The sequence below is a fragment of the Sarcophilus harrisii genome, chromosome 2 (assembly GCF_902635505.1).
Source record: "Sarcophilus harrisii chromosome 2, mSarHar1.11, whole genome shotgun sequence".
NCBI classification, from domain to species: Eukaryota; Metazoa; Chordata; class Mammalia; order Dasyuromorphia; family Dasyuridae; genus Sarcophilus; species Sarcophilus harrisii.
Genome location: NC_045427.1, coordinates 104,843,714 through 104,871,501, shown reverse-complemented (window position 1 = coordinate 104,871,501; position 27,788 = coordinate 104,843,714). Strand labels below are relative to the sequence as shown.

General features: G+C 31.4%; 1 protein-coding gene across 4 annotated transcripts in view; it reads left to right on the top strand.

The window, feature by feature from the left end:
• Nucleotides 1-27,788, top strand: part of USP34 (ubiquitin specific peptidase 34) — a 265,762-nt gene that overhangs the window by 150,329 nt on the left and 87,645 nt on the right. For all 4 annotated transcript variants that reach the window (XM_031950529.1, XM_031950528.1, XM_031950527.1 and 1 more), the window contains 12 exons: nt 1,903-2,057; nt 4,340-4,453; nt 5,982-6,081; nt 6,282-6,441; nt 8,538-8,664; nt 8,757-8,904; nt 15,561-15,661; nt 16,233-16,442; nt 20,598-20,723; nt 21,215-21,337; nt 21,458-21,541; nt 22,001-22,087. In XM_031950529.1, the coding sequence (XP_031806389.1) occupies nt 1,903-2,057; nt 4,340-4,453; nt 5,982-6,081; nt 6,282-6,441; nt 8,538-8,664; nt 8,757-8,904; nt 15,561-15,661; nt 16,233-16,442; nt 20,598-20,723; nt 21,215-21,337; nt 21,458-21,541; nt 22,001-22,087 (1,535 nt within the window). The remainder of the gene's footprint in view (nt 1-1,902; nt 2,058-4,339; nt 4,454-5,981; nt 6,082-6,281; nt 6,442-8,537; nt 8,665-8,756; nt 8,905-15,560; nt 15,662-16,232; nt 16,443-20,597; nt 20,724-21,214; nt 21,338-21,457; nt 21,542-22,000; nt 22,088-27,788) is intronic.

Genomic DNA, 27,788 nt, shown 5'->3' with positions numbered 1-27,788 from the left:
TTTCTATGGTTGATTTCTTCCTCCTTTGCCTGCTGTTTGTTTTGTTTTGTTTTGTTTTCATTTATAACACCATGTTAGTGGAATTACCTCTAGTCCTATGGGGGATGGTTCCTCTGTCCCCAGGTCCTCCTTTAGTTCTCCCCTCTGGTTTGGAACCAAAAACCAAGAACTCCTTACTCTGTTAAATTCTGGAAGCCAGCAGCTTAGTGGGGACCCCACTGCTTTTTCACTCACTTACTGTGTGTTGGTTTCTTCTCCTAGGTGCTGATTCCTTCATGCCCAGAACTGTTTCTCTGCAGCACAGCTGGGCCTGATGTCCTTTATTAGCATAGTTTCCCTCAGTCTTCCCTAACTCAGATGCTGGGCTTCTCACAATGACCAGGAGGTGAAAAATCTTGTGGCTGAGTCCTACCCAGCTAGCCCTAGGACTCACCAGTTGCTGTTTCAACAGAACTAGCCTGGAGGTTTTTACACTTCACTGGTCCTAGTATCTTTCTTAGGATCTTCTTTGCTTGTTCCAAGATGACCTTTGTTCTGCCCTGAGTCTTTTTCATTTTTATCCACTCTATTTTTTTCTTGTTTGTGGGGGAGAGCTGGAGAGCTCGAAATTTTGTGATCTCCTACACCATCTTGCCACACAACCCTCTGTAAGATAATATATTTAAAAAAAAAAAAAAAAAAGCTATTCATGATATATAGTGAGAGGCATTTTTATCACTTTTCTTATTCCTCACTCAAATTTCTTGTGCCTTCCTCTTTGTCCCTTGCTTAATACTTAATGTAGTTTGATTTCAAGGTTCTTAGAAGATCAACATTGAATGTGACCTTGGACATTACTTAAGGTTGGCATATTACTAGTATATAGAAAATATTTAATAAATCATTGTTGGCCGATAGCTTATTATCTTAGGGTTCGTGAACTTATTTTTTTCAAATATATTTTAGAACAATTAGTTTTCTTTAAAATCCAGTATATTTTATTTTATACATGTAAAAGCATTCTAATGAGGGATTACACTAAACTGCAAAGAGGTCTGTGATTAAAAAATGTTCAAGAATTGCTCCCCTGAAATGACAAGTTGAAAATAAGGTTTCGTAAAGGCATTTTTCCTCATTCAGGAATTTCCTATGTCAACAAAATTATAGGTCTGTTCCCTATTCCTTTACCTAATGAGTTTGTAATAGACTTTATCTATTGTTATCTCCTCTTCTTAGACTTCAAAAAATATTTGGGGTTTTTTTTTAATAGTTTTTTGCAGATATTCTTCATGATCACTGATATTGGAATTTACTAAATATTCCATATTATAATATCTTTTTGTTGCCTTTGAAAGCACCATAGAAACAGAATCAATCAATGACTTTATTCCTAGTACTAGAAGAACCTGTGAGCTAGTTTTCTAATTAGCTACAACTTCCATTTCTCTTTTGGTTTAATTTAGTTAGAATATTGATAGTGATTCAGGTCTCAGTAGATAAGGTTCTCAGTTAAAAAAAAAAAGTCTGATTATTATAAAAAAAATTACTTTCTTAGCAAGTAGCATTTTCTGTCATGCTCTGTAAATTAAAAAAAATAGTAAGTAATGCTAAGTACATGGGTTTTTTTGTGCTTAAAAGTAATTTATAATAAAAGAAATTGGTAGTTTTATTGAAATATTCTTGAAATTTTTCCACTACTTTATTGTTCCTTGAGCTCATTAGTGATTCATGCTCAATGAATCACTTATTCTTATTTTAAGAACCCAAGCAAACATAAGATAATTTTTGTATACTTCTGTTTGAGATATTTCCATATAGGGAATGTAAATGTTTTTGAGAGATGTGTGTGTGTTCCTTCCATTTTCATTTCTTTTATGAACCTTTTTTTAATACATGAAAATAAAAGCTTCTTTTTATATCTAGGGCTAAGTTTAGAACAAGTCGACATTTTGTGGCACTGCTTAGTTGAAGATTCTGAGTGTTATGATGATGCACTTCACTGGTTTTTAAATCAAGTTCGGAGTAAAGATCAACATGCAATGGGGATGGAAACTTACAAACATCTTTTTCTAGAAAAGGTATAGCAATCACTTTAAATATACTTGCTTTAAATTTCTCTGTCATTTTCTAGGATTCTTTTTTTTAATGTCATTATTCTCTAAATTTCACTTTTATTCACATACTCCTTTCTCAGGGTTTTTTTTTTTTTTTTTTTTTTTTTTTTTTTTTTTTCACATTTTTCATTGGGGAAAAAAAAATCAGTTTACCTTTTTTTTCCTAGCAATTTAATTACCAAAGTGATGCCATTTTATGTGTATGTGTATATGTGTATGATTTTTTTTCCCCCTCAGCATTATTTCCATGAGATTGAAAATCTGTATGTTAACAATGTATGACAAAAGTTGGAACTTTTATCTAGCAATATTATTTTGTTTGAAGTGAATAAATATATGCTTTTATCTGTAGCGAAGATACTTTTTAAAATAACCATTACAATGACTTATTATTGATTTTCCATCAAAGGAGACCAGTGCCATCTATTAACTAATTACCATTGTTGCAATGCTATTGTAATCTAGTTTTCCAGTTATGATACCGTTTTGGACTTCAAGCTTTTATTCTATGAAGTTGTTGCTGTAGAGAGTAGAACTATATTCCATATTCATGTGATTGCACTTGGATATAAAGCCCACTTCTTTTCAGATGTCCTTTTTACAGGCATCAAGAATACCTCCACTGTAGGAATGGGAATGTTATTTTGGATGATTTTCTTCTGTCTATTATATAAATAGTAGTATCATTCTATTTTCCATGTCCTTCCTCCTGAAGAACTGAGACAGTGGTATTCTCTTTTCAATAATGTCTATTTATTAATTACATTTATTATTGTGTTGATGACTGTAAACATTGAATAATAGTATTTCTTTCCTCATTTCTTATTTTTGGAGAATCAGAAAATGCTTTCCCAGATTAATTTAATAATCTCACATTTCTGTGTTAAGATAATTCAATGTTAAAGTGCCTACTAGGAAAAGCTTTGACACATATCAGTTAGGTGGTAAGTTAGTGAACATGGTGACAATAGAATCTTCTCCATCTTCATATTCATCACTGGTATTTTTCATTCATATATATATAGTTTGAATTGTGTTAAATGTAACTAAGACATAGCATTGTTAAACTTTCTCCACTGTTTTCCACATGGCAAATTCAACTTTTGTTTTATGTTATTGATAAACTGCAGGTTTATATAACTTATGCCTTGAATACCTAGTAAAATGTAAATAGCTTCATGGCAAATTTTTAATTTTTTTTTTGGGGGGGGTCTCTTCTGTTTTCCCCTAAATGCACTATCCTTCTAAATTTCCCTATTTCTTTTGAAGGAAGTACTGTCTTTAAAGTCACCCAAAAGTTTTAAAATTTAGTATTATTCTGAACTTCTCATTCTCCCTCACTCTACATAACCAATCAGTTGACAATTCGTATGGTTTTGCTTCCATAACATCTTGTATGTGTACTGTTGCTTATTCTTCTTTCACCTAACATGCTTTTTAATTCAGACCCTTATCACTTGTCATCTGGATTTTTGAAATAGCCTTCTACTTGATAATCCTATCTTTTCTCTTTTCTAATTACCTACTCAACAGCTACAAAAAGATGTTTTAAAATTGCCACCTCCCCCTGCTTAGTAAATGTTAAGAATTTTTTTAATGCCTTTTGGAAATTATATGAATTCCCTTGTTTTTCATTTATGGCTCTTTACAGCCTTCCTTCAGTCCACCTTTCCCACTTTATTATATACTATTCTGTCTCACATACTTTTTTGTTCACTCCAACTGTAAATCTTGATAAATCTCAAATATGGTAGACCCATATCTTTGCATATGACACTCTATTTTTGGAAAATGCTCCCTCCTCTTCTCTCCCTCTCAGGATTTCTCCTTTGTTTGAAAACCCAGCTTAAAATTCACTTTGTACTTATGTACATTCCTGACCCTTCCTCTTAATACCCACTTCCCTTCCCTTTATTTTGTCAATATCTATGTATATATATTGTTTGTTTGTTATAAAACATAGGTATCTTGAGAGCAGTGGATGTTATCTTTGTGTCTTTGTAGTAGCACAGTACTTGGCACATAGAAAAAACTTGATTTATGCTTCCTGATTGCTTTTCTTTCTATTTCTGTAGCTTTGCATTTCATATATAAAATGCTTAATAAAATAAATCATTATGATCTTAACAAAATGATTGTCTTTTTAAAAAATGGTTTACATGTCACCAACATATTCTGTTCTAGATGATTTAAAATAAAAATTTATCAATGTGATATTTACATTAACATATATTTATTTTATTTAGATGCCACAGCTAAAACCTGAAACTATTAGTATGACTGGTTTAAACCTGTTTCAGCATCTTTGCAACTTGGCACGACTGGCTACTAGTGCATATGATGGTGGCTCCAACTCTGAGGTATGACTTTGGTAATTTCCTTTTAATTGTGTACTTGATTGTTTTTCTCTACCTATTTTTATTAGTCTTTTTACATAAATGAAAATTCATTTTCCTGTCAATATCTATCTTAAAATTTTGAAATAGAATTAGTAGAAATCTTTGTTACCAAAACCTTGCTAAAACTTTATTGTTCCTTGTTAATTTCTTAAAGATAAGTCCTTTTATAGTTAAAATGGCACTAAAAACTTTTCTGTCAAGCTATAGAAAATCCTGACATATTGTTCAGATATATACAAAGCATGATTTTAATGCTTGGATTATCTTTCAACTTCATTTTATTTTGCTGTTGCCATATTTCATTGGGATTTTGTTATATCATAGTCATTTCATGGTTATTGATAAATACTTTTTAAACCTAGACAAGGAATTTTAGTTTGAAGTGACTTTTTGGATTTCAAGATTATGATCATTAGCCAGCGTCAGATAATTAGGCAGATCACCTTCTCAGATTCTACTGGTAATGTCATCTTTCCTCAAGTCAGGATCTTTGTCATATTTGTATCTACTATTTCATTTTGCCTAGAGTCTTTGTCATATTTTAATAACCTGCTTTTAAGGAAATCCCTTTATATAATAAAATTGACTGGCAGCATGAATAGTTAGTTGAAGGAGGGAGGTATAAGAATTATTTATTTTGTCAAGAAAAAATATCATCCTTTTTGCCAATATTTTCCTTAATATGTGTTCCCATCTCTGCCTTAGTGATCAAGAACTTGATCATCACTGTCTTTTTGAACTTTAAAAGCAAATTATGATTGGTACTCATTTATTCAGAGTAACTAGAAAAGTTTTAATAGTAATAGTTCTGCTGTATAGATTGTTTTTCAATTCATCTGAGAATAGTTTGCAACTACCTTATTGCTGCTGCTAGAAGAATAAATTTACTTTTTATATTTATCACAAAAATATCTAATTTTTCGGTTGATTCTAGCTAGTTTCATTTTGTTGTTTCTAATCTAAGGATAATTGACAGTAGTGAGAACTCCATGTAGTTAATGAAGTACCTATAATGAGTTGATTGAAGGCTTAACATGGTAGTTTGTTTTTGGATTATGTTACAGTAAATATTACAGTTCTTAAAAACTTAAGTATATGATAAAATGCAAGACTTCTTCCTACAGTGCTTTCTAGCTAAATCATTGTCAGATTATAGCTGTATGCATTGGTTTGTTCCAGCCAGACCAAATGTATAGGTCAACTTCCCTAGCTTTATGGTCACATTCTTGAATTAAACTTCAGCTGTAAAATAGAGTTTTATCAGATACAGAAAACTTTGCATAACTTAAGTATACACATTCTAAATCATTAGAATACCTAAGACAAGCTTTATTCACAATTACTAGACCATAATTGATCACTTGATAAAACTATTCATATTTTTAATATTTAATAATTAATATTTAATAATAAAACTATTTATATATTTAATATTTTAATATGTTGTTGCTGGAGTAGTTTGACAAATATGTTACATTTTTCTCTGTAGTTATGTGGTATGGACCAATTCTGGGGCATTGCTTTAAGAGCACAGAGTGGTGATGTTAGTCGGGCAGCTATTCAGTATATCAACTCCTATTATATTAATGGTAAGACATTTAAGCTATATTTAAAACTCTGAAATGAAATGGAAAAAATTGTTCTATTGTATGTACTTAGTAATTTTATTTTAACATTTTGAAGGTAGATACAACTTTTTTTTTTTTTTTTTTTTTTTTTTTTTTTTTTTTTTTTTTTTTTTTTTTTTTTTTTTTGATTCATGTTTTTGTTTTTTAAAAATCTGGTTCAGGTAAAACGGGCTTGGAAAAAGAACAAGAATTTATTAGTAAGTGTATGGAAAGCCTTATGATAGCCTCCAGTAATCTTGAACAAGAATCACACTCAAGTCTTACCATTATTGAAAGAGGACTTCTTATGCTGAAGACACATCTGGAAGCATTCAGAAGAAGGTAATTTTTTTTTTTTTTAAAGCTTATTTTTCAATAATCCATTTCATCTAATTTCATTTTCTTTATAATTTATGTATTAAAATAATTCATTTCTTAAATCAAGTGAAAAGTCACATAAAATAGAACCCAGAATTATATACTGTGTTAGTAATGCAGACACTTTTGTTGGCAATTCTTTTTTCATTCTCAAGGGTATAAAAGAGCACTAGTTTTCATTCATGGCATCTAGGTTCAAATTCTACTTTTAATGTTTACTGCCTATGTGATCACTCCACACAGTTCACAAGTCCCTTTTAAATAAACTTTTGATCTTATTTATGTGCTGAAACGTTAAAAAAAAATTGTAAAACTTCACATAATTTTAAAAAATAAACATGAGGAGTTCTTCATTACAATTATATGGACTTTACAGGCAATTGTCATTTTTCAAAAAGTTTCATCATAAGTTGTCTCTTAATTGAAAAGGAGAAGATGGATGAGGGGGAAGAAATCCTCTAGTTAGAAGAAAATATTTAAATGTCTTTAGCAACAAAATTAAATATTTCCACATAATTCCAAGAAAGAATATTGACTCGTTTCCTTTTGCTTTTTTCCTCTAGCATTGTTAATTGTAATTTGCATTTTAGGTCGTTATAGAAATATGGCGAAAATATTCATGCTAACTAATATCCTTATAAATAATTTAGATCTTCAATATATTCAATGCAGAAGTAAAATATATTAACATTTATGAAAATGTTGAATAAAAGGAAAAGAGTGCTTTTATTAAATGTAATTATTTCCACTGAATATGAATTAAAGTAAAAATCCAAATGAGCCATTAAGAATAATAATATTAACATTCAAAACCATTAATAATGCTTTCTTCTAATCAGTAAGTTTTAAATTTTAATTTTTTTAAAGTATGAAACATTTTCATGATTCTAGATTTTCTTTTTTTAAAAGATATTTCAATTGATAAACAGTACTATTTGATTAATTGAGATGATATTAGAAATTAATGCTAGGAGAAGGAGTTGTTATCTTGGGAAATCACAGTAAACCACAAGTTCCATACAATAGTAAGTTAAATTTTTCTTTGAAGATGCTCAATGGTTACCTTCTAATTTATTAATGAAATAGTTCTCAGTAGCGACCTAGATATTTAGGATACATTTTGCCACACTTTATTCCTGCAGGTAATAGAATATATATATATACATACACAGAGAGAGAGAGAGTGTGTGTGTGTGAGTGTGTGAGTTTGGGAAGGGTTAAAAAATGAAGAGCTTACATTACATAACTCCTAAGGTTCTTTTAATTTTGACTATTTGTTAATGGAGGGGCATATATATTTTATATACTGCTGTTAATAATTTAGAGAACAGTAATTATAGTCATGTGGATTTTTCTGCATGCCAATGTAGATCAAGATTCCTTTACATCTTTAGGGGAACATTTTGACTTTGTGTTCTAAAAACCTTGTCAACTACTAATGAACTTCTCAAAATTTTCTGAGGCTCTAATAGAACAGAAATTCCTAAAAGCTTTTTAGCTCAAAAGAACCTAGTTGAGTTTGTGTACTGTTGGTATAGGTATTGGGAAAATCCATTTAGAATATTTGAATGGATGATTTTTATGTATTTTAAATCCAAACATTTCTATTGTCTTTGCCTCATAGAAAACATATTTTCTATGTTATGTTTATTTTCTCTTGAGGAAATAAAGTAGCTGGTCATCATTTTGCTTTTGAGTTTGAAAATCAGAATTTAAATTTAATTTTGATTAAATAGTGACATACACTAAAGTATAATATATTTTAAAATAATAGCTACTATGTATATATTCCTTTAAAGTTCACAAAATAATATACATTTTCTTTCATTTAATTCTCACAACAACTCTGGAAAATTCTTTAAAATATGTCACTCAGAAGTTTTTTTCATTGTTAAGAATTTGTGTGTGTGTGTGTGTGTGTGTGTGTACGTACATTATTTATATGGCTATTATATATATTTATGTATTTTACAAACACATTTTATATATATGCATGTACACATATAAATGTTTTTTATATATAAAAATAGCAATAATATTGTGTGGTTTATCTGTTTTAGATTTGCTTATCATCTGCGACAGTGGCAAATTGAAGGCACTGGTATTAGTAGTCATTTAAAAGCCCTTAGTGACAAACAGTCATTACCACTAAGAATTGTATGTCAGCCAGCTGGCCTTCCTGACAAGGTAATCACATTTAATTCCTAAATTAATATTATTTCAATAAGCAAATATTTGTTTTTTTCATATTTTTTAATTGGTCATATTTTATATTTCAGATGACTATTGAAATGTATCCTAGTGACCAGGTAGCAGATCTTAGAGCAGAAGTAACTCATTGGTATGAAAATTTACAGAAAGAGCAGATAAGTCAACAAGCACAGCTTCAAGAATTTGGTCAAAGCAGCAGAAAGGGAGAATTTCCTGGTAAGTGGAAGTTCTGATGATCATAGTTTCATTTTTCTTCTCACAAATTGATGGAGGCTTTTTAAAGGACCAATCATCTCTGGAGGTATGGCTTGGTTGGGCTTCCCAGTTGATCCAGGTAGAATTTCCAGCTATCTTGTTTGAAAGCCTATAGGGCAAATAAAGTGAATAGCTAAACTGAAAGAAAGCAACACCAGTTTATTAGTAGCACTAAACCAAAAAATACTTTCTGGTATACAGATTTTATTTTTATATTTATAATGGACTATACATATGACTGTTATGGAGTATACAAATATGTTAGATGAATAAAATCTTTCATGGGAAGAGAATAATGCTCCAATTTAAAAGTGATATTAAGAGAAAGAATAATTTCTGAGAGATCATGGTGGAGACATTGTAGGGAAATATTTGGAATGCAACTGGTAGGATTAGTTAATAGTTTGTGAATAGATTCCTTCTTCAAGGGGAGGAAAGAAGAAGAAGTGATCCAATACTTTTATAACAACTACCAAAGAACTCCAATTTCTTTAGGACCAAAATTGATATAATTATAAACCAAAGCTACAGATGTCATTTCATTAAGGATATCAGGTTTTTCAGCAGTAAATGAGACTCACAGCTTTGTGGTTTCCCTGTATTATTTTTATATTTTATTTTTCCCTTACTTCCTTGAAAAGTTTATAATGCATCTTTTACAGAATTGAAATTATTAATTCCATGTGAAAATAAAAAGTAATTTTTTCCCTTAATTTTCTTTTTTTATGAGAGCTTTTGTGAAATTTCACCATTATATTTCTAAACATAATTGAATAAAATCACAAGAATTTAAAGTTGTTAAGTATCAGATATCTCAGCCTCTATTTAGTCTAACCAACATGTAAAAGGAATCCTTTTCATATTATAATAAATAGTACTTTACATATTATACTTGACATTTGGTCATTCAGATTCTGCTTGGAAATCTCTAGTGAGGGAAAAATCATTGACTTTTTTTTTCCTTTATTTAAAATAATAGCTTTTAATTTTCAAAATATATGCAGTTGGTTTTCAACATTCACCTTGTAAAATTTTGTGTTTCTTTTCCCCCATACCCTCCCTTAGCAAATAATCCAATGTATGTTAATATGTACAATTCTTTTATACATATTCCCACATTTATCATGCAACATAAGAAAAATGAGATCAAAAAGGGAAAAAAAATGAGGAAGAAAATAAAAAGCAATCAAACAGCCTCATAAAGGGTGAAAATACTATGTTGTGATCCACATTCAATCCCCCCAAGTCCTCTTTCTGGATGCAGATAGCTCTTTCCATCACAAGACCCGTTTGAATTTTCCTGAATCACCTCCCTGTTGAGAAGAATCAATTATTGCATAATCTTGCTGTTACCTTGTATAATGCTTTCTTGGTTTTATTCACTTCACTCAGCATCAATTCATGCAAGTCTCTCCAGGCCTCTTTAAAAATCATCCTGCTGATTTGAATGTGATATGATATTTGAATATGACATTCAAATGTCATAATTTATTCAACCATTCCCCAACTGATGGGTATCCACTCAGTTTTCAGTTCCTTGCCACTACAAAAGGGATTGCTACAAACATTTTTATACATGTAGATCCTTTTCCCGTTTTAGATTATAATCTTTTTGGAATACAGGCCCAGTAGAAACACTGCTGGATCAAAGTGTATTCACAGTTTGATGGCCTTTTGGGCATAGTTTTTCAAATTGCTCTCCAGAATGGTTGGATAAATTCACAATTCCACCAGCAATGTATTAGTGTCCCAGATTTCCTACATTCCATTCATTAGTTATCGTTATCTTTTCTTGTCGTCTTAGCCAATCTGAGAGGTATATAGTGGTACCTCAGCATTGTCTTAATTTGCCTTTGTCTGATCAGTAGTGAAAATCATTGATTTTTAAAGCAACTCATTGCGCTTTTGATTTTCTGTAAAAGTTAGGAAGTTTTTTCTATCATAAAGTCCAAACTTATATAGCTTTTGTGCACAGTTTTTGGTTGTATTTAATAGGCCAAACAGAACAAAACTAATCTCTCTCTTTCATATGAAAACTGGTCAGATACTTTAAGAAAGACATCCTTCCTAAGTCTTTTTTTCCACAGATTAAATACCCATCACCAGTTCAGTTAATCTGTATATTGTTATAGAATGCGGCCTCAGAAATTATCCTTCACCATTCTAGTTGCCCTTCTCTGAATGTTCCAGCTCATCCATATTTTCCTAAACTGTAACTTGTTTAGTTGATTATAGTCCTTCACATATAGTCTGAACAGAACAGAGCACACAGAGATTTTCATCTTTTTATTCCTGGAAACTATGGCTATCTTGAATCCTGAGGTAGAAAAGTGGTACAATGGGCCTAGAACTCAGAAGACTGGAGATGAATACTTTGTAATGAAATTAATCTTTATTAGTGATTTTTGAGAAAGAAATCATTTGCTTTTATATCAGATAGGAATGTGTTAATTAGGTGGTAAAGTAGATCCGCTGTGGAACTTTGGAAGTTAGGAAGTTAATCTAATTTTGAGTTCTGCCTCACACTTTTGGTTGCAAGTCCCTTCATCCTACTTAGCCTCATTTTCTTATCTGTAAAATATAAATAACAATTGCATTTACTCATAAAGTTAATTAAGGATTGAGTGCTAGATGAATGCTAACTAGTTATTAATGTGAAGATTGAGATAAAATAATTTCTGAAAATAGCTTATAAGTTCCCTTTTTTCCTCCTCTCCACTGCCTTCAAAGTTATAGCTTTTGTTAACGTTTTTTTCTGTTTATCTTAAAATCACTAATTAGCTATTTAGTTTCTTATTTTCTTATGTTGCTTCCCAAAAAGTTATATTAAAAACTAATATAAATTTAAGTGTAAGTACAGAATTCAAAATGAGAACTTCTTTTCCCACCATTTCATTTTCTTCTGAGAAAATTTGTTACCAAGTTGTTATTCTGTCTACCAAAGCACATTTATACCCGAGTATAATAGAATCATTAATATTTCTTAGACATACTCTAGTGCTGTCAGTGTATTTTACAATAGATATTTGAGTTTGATGCCTGTCCTGTGAGGTAAGTACTATAAGTATTATTATCTCCATTTGAAAGATAACAAAACCATGAGGTTGTAACTTGCATTGGATGTCTCTAACCAAAGTGAAAGGAGTATTTGATTCTATATCTTTATTGAATTCCCGTCTAGCACTCTTTATGATATGCTGCCTTTTACTCAAACAATTCCATGTATAAGAAAATGTAATAATTATTCATAGCATACTTGTGTTCATTCTTCAAAAGATTTGTGATTTTTTTTTTTTAATGTGGACATGCTTGTTTGTTATGATTTCATTAGTTTCTTTGAACAAGAAAAAAATTTTCTAGCCTGTATTCCAGCGCAAAGCCTTTTTTGATTTGTCTTGGTTGGTGCATGTTCAAGTGATGAAATTTTGAGAAAAAAGAATAGGTCAAAATTGTTTAATTTAAATAGCATTTAAATTCTCAAAGCAAAGAAAGGAAAAAGTGTATGGAAATAAGCAATGTGCGCTAGTTCATAGTATGCTAGTTTTTCTTAGCATTGTTTCTTCAGGTTCCTCATCCTACTTTGTGATCCTGATGATTTTTTTTGTGTTTTCTCAACTTAAACTCTTCCCCCCCCCCTTTTTTTTTTTTAAATAACCACTAAACTCACCCAAGCAGTCAATACAGAATAAGATTCTTAACCTGTCAAATGAAGAAACCTAAACTACATAACTTCTAATGTCCCTTTGTTTTTATGTTATGATTTTAAGCCCTCTAAAATTGAATAGTCTCAGGGTTTTCATCACCAAGAACACAAATTTTGTTAATGATATTGATAGAATTTCTTGTTTTATTAATTGGATATAAAAATTTTGTCCCAAGAATAGTGATATTCTGGTTTTCATTATACTGGTTATTTGATTTTTTTTTTTTTTTTTTTAAAGAAAAACATTCCTTTTTCCCTCTTTTTTCCCCACTGTGTTCCGCTTCACTTTTTTGTTTTTGACTACTTCCTCTCAATCTGCCCTCTTCTATCACTCTTGCTCCATTCTCTTATCCCTTTTTTCTTACTGTTTCTGCCTTCCCTTTTATTTAGCCCCCTCCCTTTTTCTTTCTTTTTCTCTTTCTATTTCCTTACAGGGTAAGATAAATTTCTATACCCAACTGAGTTTTCCTACTTTGAGGCAAATCTGATGAGATTAAGCTTCAGACAATGCTCATCCTTCTCCTTTCTTTCCCTTTATTGTAATAGACCTTTTGTGCCTTTTCATGTGATTTAATTTATCCCATTTAACCTCCCCTTTCTTATTCTCCCAGTATAATTTTTCCTAAAAACATCATCACATAGGAGTCAACTTCTTTTTAACTGCCCTATTAAAGGTATGGTTCTTAAGAATTATAAGTGTCATTTTACCATATAAGGCGTAAACAATTTAACCTTTAAATAACTTCTCTTCCCTCCCCCCCCCCCCTTTTTTTTTTCCTGCTTACCTTTTTCTGTTTTTTCTTGAGTCTTGTATTTGAAGATCAAATTTTCTGTTTAGTTCTGATCAGTTCAAACATCAGAAATGACTGAAGGTCCATCTCTTCCCCTGAACGATTATGCTTAGCTTTTCTGGGTACTTGATTCTTAGTTGTAATCCAAGCTCTTTTGCCCTCTGGAATATGGTATTCCAGGCCCTCTGATTTTTTTTTAGGATAGACGCTGCTTAATCCTGACTTCGGCTCCTTGATACTTTGTTTCTTTCTGTTATCTTGTAGTATTTATGCCCTGACCTTAAACTTTTGGAGTTTAGCTACATTATTTGAAGTTTTCCTTGTAGAATCTAAGTGATTGATGCATTCTTTCAATGACTATTTTGCCTTCTGGTTCTATATTAGGACAGTTTTCTTTGATGATTTCTTGAAAGATGCTATCCAGGCTCTTTCTCTTTCTCTTCCCCTTTCACTCCCCCTCCACTCCCAAGTCATGGCTTTCAGGTAGTCCAATAATTCTTAAAGTGTCTTTCCTGGACTTATTTTCCAGATTAATTGTTTTTCTTCCAGTGAGATATGCTATATTTTCTTCTATTTTTTTTTTTTTCCTATTCTTCTTTGACTGATTCTTGGTGTCTCATTAGTTATTAGCTTCCATTTGCTCAATACTACTTTTTAATGTATTGTTTTCTAGCTTTTTACCGCCTTTTCCATTTGGCTAATTCTAGTTTTAAAGGTGTTTTCATCAGTCAATTTTTGTCCTTCCTTATCCAAGCTATTAACTCGAACATACTTTTCATTTCTTTTCTCAGTTTTTCTTCTATTTCTCTTGTCTTTTAAAGTCCTTTATGAGCTCTTCTAAGAAAGTTGTTTTGGCTTAAGAGCAATTCGTATCCACATCTCATATAAGCATTTTGTCCTCTTCTGAATTGGTGTTTTGCTCCTCCCTATCACTCATTTTCTTTCATTCCTCTCTTGCTCTCACTCTGGCTCTGGCTCCCTATACTCAGCTTTCTTCTTGTGCTATGACTAAGACTCTCCCAGAGGCATGCCCAAACAACACTTACACTATACAGCACTACTCTTTCACGTAATTGAGAGTAACCTTTCTGGAAGTTCTTCCAAGGTACCTTGAGTTGTAAAATTGTTTATTCCATCTCTATATGATATGTCATTCCAGGATCTGTTATTGGTTTCATATTGTTTCCAAACTAAACTGTAGAGAACTCAAGCAACTTCTGGACTTCTTTCCATCTCCGCCTATCCCATCCTTCTCATTCTACTGATCTGGGAACAGAACCCAGAGGCCTTCAATGCCTTGCTCAGGGTTACATGCATTATCAGTGACAGATGCAAGTTTTGAACCTCAGTCATTTTGTCTCCAAATCTAAGCTCCTTCCATTGTTGACCCTTCTGCCCTTAATATTCCTTTGACTTGAGTATGAAAAAGTTTTTACAAGTTTCAGATCCATCCTTGAGAGATAAAAATACCAGTTCTTTTCTTTTTTCATAATTGTCTGGTCACATACCTCCCCTCACCCCTCCATCTCTCTTTCTTTCTCTCTCTCTCTTTCTCTCTCTCTCTCTCTCTCTCTCTCTCTCTCTCTCTGTCTCTGTCTCTGTCTCTGTCTCTCTCTGTCTCTGTCTCTCTCTGTCTCTCTCTCTTTTTGGTGATTTACTTCTAGTTCTGTGGTTTTAGAGGCTATTCCTTTAATCCCCTCCTAATTATTACTGTCTATGCTGTCAAACCTGTTTTGATTAGAAGATCCTTCTTTTAACACCATTCTAAAGAAATAAGAAATGGCAGTGGGAAACAAAGTAGTTATAAACTGGAAGCCTTCCTTAACTTACCCATAAAACCTTTGTGAATGCCCACCCTTAACTGAAAATAGTAGGATTATTTAGTTATACTGGTACTTAAAGAAATCTTGTTTTTGCCTAGCCTTCACTTATCAGAACATTTACAAAAGAGCATCATTAGCACATTTTCTTTTAATTTTACATTTTGGGCATAGAATTGATAGATTTAACTTTAATAGTTTTTGAGGTTTCTTGTTCTCACTACTCTTTGAAATAAATGTTTTAAGAATATATCTACAAGTATCTCCTTTAAAAAACAGTTTCCTGCATTTTTTTCCCCCAAGGTGGTCTCATGGGACCTGTTAGGATGATTTCATCTGGGCATGAACTAACAACAGACTATGATGAAAAAACACTTCATGAACTGGGATTTAAAGATATGCAGGTACTCACTTTAAAAAAGATTTAAAAAACTTTTTTCATAGTGTGCTCTTTTTCTTTTCATGGTTTTGTTGGATATGGCTTCTGATAAATTCTATTGAATTTATTATTATACCTATTTAATTTTTGCTTCTTGAAAAGATGTGATGTTGCCACACTGACGTCTTATATGTCATAAACAACTCTTTGACTTTGTATTTCTGAAGAGTAGCCACCTTCTATTTTAAATATAACATGGCACCAGATGCACTTTTATTAAAATTTTTTAATAAATGATACAACCAGTATATAAATAATTAATTAATATGCTGTTTATATGTTAAAGCAATGTATATATTTTATTGTATTATACTATGTGGTGTAAAATACACATAAATGAGAAAAAAGAGTAGTCTTGTTCTCTTCCCCTTTTCAAATAAATGCAGTTTATTTCACATACCTATTTTCAACCTTTAAAGCCATACAAAAAATTTCTCAATTCTGTATTTGTAACCTTTTAGAAAATCAACTTTTAACACACAGAGAGATCACAAAATGGAAATAATGATCTTTTTTCCCCCCTTCTCTATTTCTAGATGGTCTTTGTATCTCTGGGAGCACCCAGACGAGAAAGGAAAGGGGAAGGTGTTCAGTTACCAGCTTCTTGCCTCCCACCTCCTCAGAAGGACAACATTCCAATGCTTTTGCTTTTACAAGAGCCTCATCTTACCACTCTGTTTGATTTATTAGAAATGCTTGCATCATTTAAACCTCCTTCTGGAGAAGTGACAATGGAAGATATTGAGGTGATTAATTCAGTTTTTTGTTTCATGGGACTTAAAAATTATTTGGATTTGGAGAAACACCTTTTCTACATTTAAGTACTTTAAAAAGGAGAATATGCTAATTGTAAATATGTAACTAGCTGTTCGTGTTTCTCTTTTATCAATCTGCTTGAATTCTTTCCTTTTCTAGAAAAAGAGTTATCATAGTTCATTAATATACTTTATTAAACAACAACTACAGAATGCTTTGTAAGCCATGGAATATTACTAATAAAGCTAATATGAGTCAGTGATTTCCTGCTTTAAAAAGAATATTAGATTCCTTCCTCCTTACTCCCCTCATTGATAAATAGGTCTGTGTAGGTCTTCCCTATCCCATTAAAGAGATTCCTTGCATATGTTAATAAGAGCCAGTTGAAGATTCTGTCTCAGCATAATTGTGGTCATGTAGTATAAAATCCTTCTACTTTATATCTTTTGTTTGCCAGAATCAGTTCTAAGTCAGTTAATTTATTCTAGAGTTTCCTGTCCCATTCCAACTTTCTATTCCTTCTCTAGTTCACACAGGTGTTCCACATCCCTCGAAGCCTCCCCCACCCCACTTTCTTTCTGTTTTTCTCACCACTCAATATATCCCTCTTCTTGTGCTTGCTACTCCCTTCTCCCACCTTTCTCCCTTTCTACCCTTCTTTTTATTCAGTAAACTTTCATTAATTATTGACGATATACCAAGTACTCTGCTAAACATTGGAATACAAAAACAGTTTCTGTTTCAGTGTGCTTACAATCTAGTGGAGGAGGCAACATACAAGTAAAGAGAGCAAAGTATAAGAATAGTAAATGGCATATAATTAAAAGAAGGAAGGCACTCGGATTAAGAGAGATTAGAAATAGCTTCTTGTAGAAGGTGGAATTTTCATTAGGATTTACATGAAACCTGGGAAGTCATTGTTGAGAAGACGGAGTGTTCCATCATGGGGGACAGCCAGAGAAAATGGCCATAGCTGAGAGATGGAACATTTTATTCATAAAACTGTCAGGGGACCAGTGTTAACCATAATGAAGAAAATGTGTGGAGCTGTAAGGTTCCAGACTATGGAAAAATAAAGAGTGGGGTAAGTTATCAAGGGCTTTGAATGCCAAATAGAGCATTATTTAACTTGTTCCTGCCAGCAGTAGGAAACTAGTGGAGATGGTTGAATTAAGAGAGTACCATTTAAGGAAGATCAGTTTAGTAATGCCAATGGAAAATGGAGTAGAGCGAGAGGTACTTGAGGCAGACACATCCCACCCACCAGTAGGATATTAGAGTGATCAGAGCTCACATCTAAGTGGTGTCAATGTCAGGTTCTTAGGAGAGAAGGGGACATATTCAAGAGATTTTGCAAAGATGAAATTGGTGATCCTTGGCCACAGCTTGGATTTGGGTGTGATAGTGAGGAGCACAGGATCACTCTAGTTTCTAGCTTAAGTATCTGGGAGGATGGTATTGCCCTCTACAGTAATAGGGAAGGCTGACCTTGGGGAGGGTTTGGGGCATATATAATAAGTTCTGTTTTAGACAAAAACAGTTTTAGTCTGTCTGAAGCGTGGACATTGTCTGAAAGGTAGTTGGAGATGGAAAATTGGATGTCAATGGAGAGATTGGGAAAGGAAAAGTAGGCCTGAAAATCATCAGCATAAAGGTTATAATTAAATCCATGATAGCTGATAAATTCACTAAGTGAATTAATATAGAGATAGAAGAGAAGAGGTGCCAAGATTGAACCATGAAGAACATCCAGCATTTAAAGAGCATACTATGGAATAAGATTCAGCAAAAGAGACAGAGAGGGAGGGATCAGAAGGATGTGAAGAAAACCAGAAGAGTATAGTGTCCTGAAAACCTAAAAAAGAAGATAGCATCAAAGACAGTTGTCAAAAGTGTCAAAGAATGTAGAGAGGTCAAGGAGAATAAAGACTTTTGGGTTTGGCAACTAGGAATTTAAGAAATTAAAAATTAGCAACCTTGGAGAGATCAGTGTTGGTGGAAGTATAAGGCCACATTATAAGTAGTTAAGAGGAGAGTGAGATGAGAGAAAATTGAGGCATCTATTGAGGATGGCCTTTTAATTCGTTCAACTACAAAATTCAAAATAAATAGAGAACAATAGTTAGCAGTAATAGAAGGATTAAGTGAGGATTTTTTCAGGAAAGGAAAGCCATGCACATGTTTGTAGTCAATAGGAAAAAAGCTAGTAAGACAGGGAGAGATTGAAAATAAATGAAGAAATATGAATGACAGAGTAACCAATAAGTTGGAGAAGATGGGATGGAATGAGATCACTTGAATAAGTGATTAACTGTGGTAAAGAATAAGGCCATTTTAACAAAGGTTTGAGGATGTACTTTCTGATTTTTTTTTTTTTTTTTTTTGTAAATAATTTGGTCTACTCATGTCTTATGTTTCCCTTTGTATTCATTCCTCTACTCCCACTGTAAATTGAAAGACTTTTATAATAAAATGAATTTTTTACCATAAAGGACACTAGAACTACCGCATTTGGATTCTAATACTGCAGCCTCAGGTATGATTATAGAGGATTTGGGATTGGCACTGAAGAAAACAGTGCTAAAGAAAACAGTTACATTAGGCCAATTTAATTTAGACCAAATTGAGAAAATTTGTCTTAGAGACAACACATTTGTCATTAATGTCATGTAAAGGGCATTAAAGACATAGGGGAAAAAACAGATGTCAGACCTTACTAATACTCCCTAAAGAACTCATGGGCACATCAACAAATTCCTGTCAGTATGCTACTTTCCATTCTATACCAAAACTTAAAATCTCTTGTACAAGTTTACATTTAAAACATATTAGTTGAAAATAAGCAGACTCTTGTGAGCAATATTTTCCAGTTGACCATATCTATGCTAACATGCAATTGACTAAAAGTTATATAAAATTTAGCATCCCACTGTACTTATTTGTTTACTGTGAAAAAAGATTTAATTTATTAGAGCAAAATATTGTTTTAACATCAAGACTCCTTTTCCATCGAGATGTTTCCCATCCATACTTTAAAAACATACAAAATTAGTTAAACATTATAAAAGACCTTTATGTGGTGACATTATGAAACATGCCCACCAAAGATATTTTTAGTGTGGTGAATTTCAGATTGAATAGGTATTATGTGTAGGTATTGAATTCCTCCCACTGCCCATATTTGCAGATGATATTATGGTCCTAAAAAAGCATGCTAGCATTGCAGAACCTCCTGAAAGAGTTGGTATGGCCATAAACAATCATCACTATTAGCCAGACTTTTGTTAGTCTCTTCAGTATTGTCTAGTTTCCTTTTCAAAAGCTTATGATGTTATTTGAAATGTGATACTCTGCTAGTTACCTCAAGAGTTTTTCTTGCAATATGAGGAAAGTCCTTTTCAAACTTTAGACTGCTTGCTATTTAAGTTTTGTAGAGAAACATCTACCAATTATACATTCTAGTAAGTTTTAAGTTCCTTCTCTCTTCCCCATCCCTGTACTTAATGTAGTTTCCCTACACAAAGCTAGTGCTCATTATAGATGGTTGAATTTTAACCAAAAAGTTAAAAGTCTGATTTGAAAAAATCCAGACTAAAATTCAAAGTCTGAGGGGAAATTTCCAGAAAAATGATTCTGTAGCACATCTGCTATATTAATTATGAGTACATTTGTTTGAACCATTATAGTCAAGTCATTTTCTTTGTTTTTCTTCTAGACGCCTAACATTAATGCAAATCTAATTTGAGAATTAATAAATTCTAGAAAAAGAATCACATTGAAACTGAAAATATATATATATTTTTTAGCTTATCTTGTTAAGACATAATATTGGGAATGATTACTTATACAGCTTATCACAATGGAAGGTTGGCTATAGCTAGTGAGTCCCTTGGGTTTCAGAATTTTGAGTTGTAGTGAGGCATTAAGTGAATCTGGTGAGCTTCTGCTAGCAGAGGGCATAAGCTCTAAACCAACTAGCCCAGGTTAGAAAAACCAAAACAGTTTAAAGCTTTCATGCCAATCCATATTAGTGAAATTGAATGACTGCTACACTTTTAACCTGAATGAGATAGGAGACCAAGTCTTACATTTTTTTTTAAATTTCATTCATTGCATTATATTCCATATTACTTTTGTTGATCTAGAGTGCAAGATGTGAAGAACTTCACCTTCATGCAGAAAATCTCTCCAGACGTGTCTGGGAGTTGCTAATGCTTCTTCCTACATGTCCTAACATGCTACAGGCATTCCAAACAATTTCAGATGATCAGGTAAGTCTGTGGAATCAGGTCCCTATTTTAAGGGTTATGAGATCATTTATTAAAATAGATATTTGGAAGGTTTTAATTTTTTCTCTAAATACATGAAAAAATATTGACTGTCTTAATCATAAAAACCTCTTTGTGGCAAAGGCCAATGAAACTCCATAGTAACTTTAATGCATAAGCAAAAATCCCAGCTCTCCCAGTTATTATGGATTTTACTGTATGCATGTCCTTTTATCTTCTGGACCTCAAAATATTTACTTATAAAATGAAGGAATTAGAGTAGTTAAGATTTTTCTGGTTCAATTTTTTTGTGACCAGATTTTTAGAAATTTTACTTTGACTACTGGTAGTAACAGTCATTAAAGATTTCATAATCTGTTTTAGGGCATGTTTTGTTTGAACTTTGATGATTGATAACTTTTTTTAAGCAACTGTTTTTCCTTGTTATGTTTGAAACAACCTGAAAAACCACATTTTTTAAATTTTGTTTGAAGGGTAATGATGGGCTTAATTGGAAAGAACTTCTAAGAATAAAGAGTGCTCACAAATTGTTATATGCACTTGAAATCATTGAAGCATTGGGTAAACCTAACAGAAGAATAAGGAGAGAGTCTACGGTAATTAATTCTACTTGTCATCCCTGTCTGTACCTCTGAAGTGAAATTTTTCACACATAATACATTAACCTTCTAGTTTCAAATGATTTTGCTCATAATGAGTTCCCTTTCTTTGTTCAGGGAAGTTACAGTGATCTTTATCCAGACTCTGATGATTCAAGTGAAGATCAAATAGAAAACAGCAAAAATACCTGGAGCTGCAAGGTTTGATTGATTTTTTTGCATTAATAATGATTGGTGAACATGATTATAGTGCAACAACTTAATTTCACAAAGTATATTTCATTTAAAATTTTATTTTAGAGGTTATTAAGTAAAGTTTAAGATTTTAAAAGTACTCTTTTTATTACTTTAGAATAAATTATGAGAATATAACTTCTTAGAATTGTTAGGTCTTGAATTCCTTTTGTTAGCAGTCATGCCATTTTTCACATTGAAATGCCATGTCAGGAATCCCCAATTCCTGGAACTATGTTTGCAAAAGCATTCCTTAAAGGACCTTCATCTTTTAATCCAAAAATTATATTGATGGTATGTTAGTTACAAAGTGCATGCATTAAAATGTTAAATTTTCACTTACTTGTGTCGAGTATTTTAACAATTAACAACTTTTTATCGTAATATGTAACTGTTGTTTTTATCACTCTGCTAATTTTAATTCAGTTTGTTGCTGCTGGAGGACTTCAACAATTATTAGAAATCTTTAATTCTGGAATTCTAGAGCCTAAAGAGCAGGAATCTTGGACTGTGGTAAGAGAAAACTCAGTATTTATCTCTATTATTCATAAGCTTACTCACTTGTTTTAGACATTTCTATTATCCAGCACATACAATTTTTTCTAAGAATTTTGTTGTAATGTCTGTGTATCAAACAGGTAGAAATGACAAAATTTTAAAGATACAATGTAATTGATGAGTTATTGTGTTGATGAAAATGATTTCTCTAATCCATTATACCTAATTTACCAATGATAGAAATGTTAGTTTTGAAATGTACCTTTTCCTTTTAGCTAAGGAAATGTTATAAATTGTAATATTAATCTTAAATTAATTAGTCTTATTTGTTTCTAACTCATATTTTGCCCACATTTTTTTCATTTTGTTATAACTTTATAAGAAGAATTCTGTATACAATTAAAAATGTTGAACAAATATAAGATCAAAAAATCTCAAGGGGAACCTTAATTCTACCTAGAAGCTATATTTTAGACTTCTGTGTTTCTGAAAATTGTATAAGATAAAAAATAAAGTGCTTCATTGTTTTTTTCTTTCCTATCTGAATTTTATAGAAACTAATGTTTTATTATGTCTTCTGATACCAAGATTTCTTGACAAGTAACATAATGTCAACTTTGAGATAAGCTTATTAAGGCCAAGAGGTGAAAAATAAATTTCAATAAGCACATAAATTTATGTTTTGGCAAAGTTTCTAGATTTATCACACAGGCTGGTATTTTTTTTAGATTAAAATTAATTTTTATAATTTTAGCTTTTTCCTTTTTGCTTTTAAAATATTATTTTTATGCTGTTATAAGTGGTGGCATGCCTGCATACTTTGAAAGTATAAAGCCCTTACTACCAAGAATTTTTTAGGCTATCAGGAGAGAAATAAATGTATATAAGTAACTGATATAGGATACAAGTCATAAGCCATACAAGAATAATATAGAGTATTTTGAGAATACATGGAAGAGAGAGATTGATCTTTGGTTATTATTAGGCATAGTAATTTTAGGGTAAGTGGTATGTCAGTCAGTGACCTCAACAAGAATTATTAAAGTGTCTTCATTGTGCTAGATTTTGAGAAATTATGAGAAAATTATGACACTAGTAGCTAGGTAATCAGCAAAGACATAGTGTTCCAAGCACAGGGGAACATTCTGTGTCAAAAGCATTTTTGCTGGAGAGTTAAAAATTGTTAGTATTTTGATTGTTATATAAGAGAAAGGGTCATTTCAGTAGAGAAAAAATGCAGTGACTTCATAAGATTGTGAAATTGGAGCTCACAGGGTGTTTATCAGTCAGCTGGTCCTTCAGACAAAACTTAAGATCAGTTAAATAAAATGACAGAATTTGTGCAGTTGGATTGATAGGAAGGTAAAAGATTAATCTGATTTAGTTGAAACATAGATTTTTCTAAGTGTCAGTAGTAAACTGGAAATGAGTTGGGAATTAGTGTAGGTCTTGAATACTGGTAATTCTTAGGATTTGGGGTTGGCTGTTAATGACGTTCAGACTTCATATCAAAGTTAAAGACTTTGTCTTTTGAATCTGAAAATTGTCATGTATTTTATTCTGCAAGTATGATTGTCATTTTATAGATGAAAGAGCTTAAATATAGACACATTAAATAAACTGCTGTTGGTCACACATTTAGACACATAATCTGAGTCAATTTTTTGTAATTTTAGGGTCCACCATACAAATTACTGTTAGAGACCTATAAAAGGTTGATGGAGGAGAGAATTAAAAATAAGAATAGTTTGTGCATTCAGAAAATTACTTTGACAGCATTGTATACAGTTGTTTAATGTGTGTGTGTGTGTATGTTTTAAAATTAGTTACATATCAGAGAGAGAGGGAAGAGTTCAATATTATAATCAAACATTTTTCTTTAATATCTTACAGTTGTTATTGTTTAAAATGACTTGCATTTATTTCTCTCCTACTTTCTCCTTCAACTGGATGGTAGAAATAAACATGCATAGTCAAGCAGTTTCTAAACTGGCTTTGCATAAAAAAAGTTTGCCTCAGTCTGCCTTTTCACTTTCTTACCCTGCAAGAGCTGAGTGATACCATGTTAAATGATTGATCATCTAGAATTCTAATTGGTCATTTGCATCAATCGCAGTTTTTAAGTCTTTTAAGGTTTCTTTTTTTTATTTTTAATGTGGTAGCATAAAAAAATTGCTTCTCTAGAATTTCTTGATGAGTCTACCTCCTTGGAGTGGGTTTTTTTTTTTTTTTTTTTTTTTTTTTAAATACCAGATTCACTTATTTCCATATGTTACTCTCCTGAACAACTTCTCTACTTTTTCCAACAGTATCAAGGTGCTGTTTGATTATTTGATGATTAATGTTTGATAGCTTAGTTTGAGATCTGGTACTACTATCCCTCTTCCTTTTCTACCTTCTTCATTATCTCCCTTAGATTCTTTACCTTTAGTTACTCTAGATAAATTTGGTTAGATTTTTCTCAACTTCTCTAAATCTTTTGGAGTTTTGATTGGTTTGACATTTCAGTAAGAAAATTAATTTAGGTAATACTATCATATAAAAATAAAATATATAAATCTAATTATTTGGTTTTATCTTTATTAACATAGAAAGTGTTTCATATACTTAGTTATTCATATAGTTTCTATGTATATATTGCTAGGTAAACTGCCAAGTGTTTTAAATTCTTTAGTTAATTTAGTTATTTTCTCTTTGTGCTAAATTTTCTTGATACCATATAGAATTGTTACTGATTTAATCTAAGTTTGTCTTATATCCTGAAGCTTTGCTAAAGCTATACAAACTTGTATTAATTTTTAGATTATTTCCTAGGGGTCTTTAAATAATCCATTATATCATCTGCAAAAGACAGTAGTTTTATCTCTATTTTTTTTCTTTTTCAACTGTTAGAGGTAACATTTGTAGCACTTACATCAAATAGCACTATATCGAATTAGTGATGATGAACTTTTTTGCCTTATCTTTGAAGTTATTCAAAAGACATAAGACAAACTGTGAAAGCAATGGATAATTTCATTAAAGATAATGACAGAAATGAGACATTAAAATGTAGGGGATGCAAAGTCCTTAGGGGAAATTTTATATTTTTTAAGAGTACTTAAAACTTATAACACTTCACTAGCAAAAAGGACAGAATAAATCAATAGTAAGGTTAGAAAACTAATAAATTGAATACCCCCATTAAATATCAGAAAAGAAATTCTGAAGTCAAAGAAGAGAGTAACAAAACTGAAAGAAAAAACAAATAAAACAGAAAAAAAGACATGGAATTTGTATCATTTGAAGACATGGAATTGGATCATATTGTCAAAGGGGAAGAAAATCGAAAGAAAATCTTAAGCCATAACCTAGAATAATATCCATAGTTAAAGAGAGCAAGATAGAGAAGCTAGCAGTTTTAGAAACTGGAAGGAGCAATAAGGATGGTAGAAATCAATTTGGGAATGTAATATCTTGGAAGATAAAATGGAAAGAATTTCTGATGGTCATTAGTATTAAATTCTTTACAGAGGTTTTGGAATATGGTAACTAAGAAAGGCCACTGGAGTTATTGAAAAAGAGATTACTGGTGGTTATTAAGAGAATGATTTTATAGAGTAATTAGATGAAGCAGAATTTTATTTTCAATTTGTTATGAAATAAATGGAAGTTGAAGGAATAGAGATAGCAAACATAAAACATAAAACATAAAAACATAAAAAACATAAGAAATTTGGTGGTAAAAATAAAAGGAAATGATTATTTTAGGGATCCATGTCATTGAAGACTCATCCTATGGTGAATTATGGAAGTATTTAGACATTCCATTTGAAGTATGAATTTTTAGTGGGATTAATAAGCAATAATTCTGCTTTGTCTGGGAGTATATCCTGTAGCAGTAGCATAAATGGGAAAAAGGAAAAGGAGTGATGTTGGTTTTTCAGTAGTTGTGGATTAATAAAGTCATACAGTAAATATTCATACAAGGAAGGAATCTAAGTTTTTAGATTATTTTTCATTAAGAGTGAACTAAAATTAAGGAGTGAAAATAAGGAACTGAGGAGATAGAAGTTTTCATGTAAGATAATGTGCACATTCCATAGAAATGAAGGGAGTGAGATATGATTATCTAACTTTTTTTAACAAAAATTTTTAAATAAAATTAATAAAATATATTCTAAGGGATAATTATTTTTTCAGGGTTTGAACAGTTATCCAGTTTTAAGAATTTTTTAAGCCATTTCATGGTAGTTAGGTATTTGAGGGTAATTTCCTCCTTTGGATTGCCACAATATCATTCATATATTACTTTGGAATATTGTTTAGTATTTAGGTTTTTCTCAGATACTCAAGTGAATAAGTAATCTTGTTTTCCCACCCATTCCCCCAAAATGACATTAAATAAATGCTATAACAAAATAATATTATTCTGATGTCCCCACTTTATTTTCTTTCATTGTATGCAACAAAAATTTTTTGTCAGTACAATTAAACATGTAAGACATGTGCTATGAACTAATGATACAAACATGAAAAAAGAAAATCAGTTCTTGCCCTAGGAGTTTATTATTTAATGGAGGAAGACAATTAATAAAAGAAATTTGAAAAGTTGGGCTCCAGAGAGTACATAGACCTGTAGTCAGAATAAAAGCAGAGTAGATAGAAAGTGAAGTATATAGCCAGAAAGTTCTGAGCCTTCTAGAAAGAAAGGCTTTGAGAGGATTTATTTCTCTGCCTTCCATTCTTTCAGTCAAAATGTACTCAACAGGTGTGGGTTATCAAAGTTGGATAAACCTTCATAATAATGAAATTTTAGGTGATGGGCTTTTTGGTGAAGGAGGGAGAAGAAGCATGATATTCTTGAGTTGAAAACCAAGCAGAAGAGCTAATGGGAAATAAAGAGATGGAATTTTCTGACACCAGGAAGTCTTGGCATTCTACTGATGTCACTTGTGATACTATGCAACCTCAATTTTAGCACCAATTTAATTATATTTTTGAACAAATTATAATTATAATCTTTATGTAAAGTCATAGAATTTGTCTCTCACAGTTTCATGAAAAGCATGTAATGCTATTGCTTTTCTTGCTCTTATTTCATCAGCATTATGGAATTTTATTTTTTGTTCTTTATATTTTATGTAGGAGCCAGATACAAATGTCTGAATGCCATTATAAGATTTTGCTTCTTTTCTTTATATTCTTTATTTGTTGTTAACTTATCCAAAATGACTGAATTCTCACCTTTCTACCATATTTTCAACTGTGATGTGTTAGTTCATTCCATCTAGTAATAGAAGTTTGGGTGTAATTCTTGCAAGTGGTAGGTTAAAGCCTGGAAAAAATAATGAGAGAAATGGGGGAAAATATGAAATAAAATACAATTTCTGAAATTTCTTATTAATTTTGTACAAAATAAGTATCACATTAATTTACTTTTCATGGCTGGTTGCAGTGCTTGACAAAAAAAGAATTATGGAATGTGTATTATGCATATGTGAGATGAAAGATTTTATGGTGAAATTATCTTCTAGACATATTCTGCATTGATTTGAAGCAGTTTTAATCACAAGTATCTTATTGTTCTTGATCTTTCACAATTGTTTTTGATGTAAGGAAAACCTTTCTAATAAGCAACTTGACATTTGCAGTTAAATCTGAGAGTTAGTAGATTATATGCTTTAGTTATTGTCATTATTTCTACTGCTCTTTGTTTTGCATTTTTATGAAAACT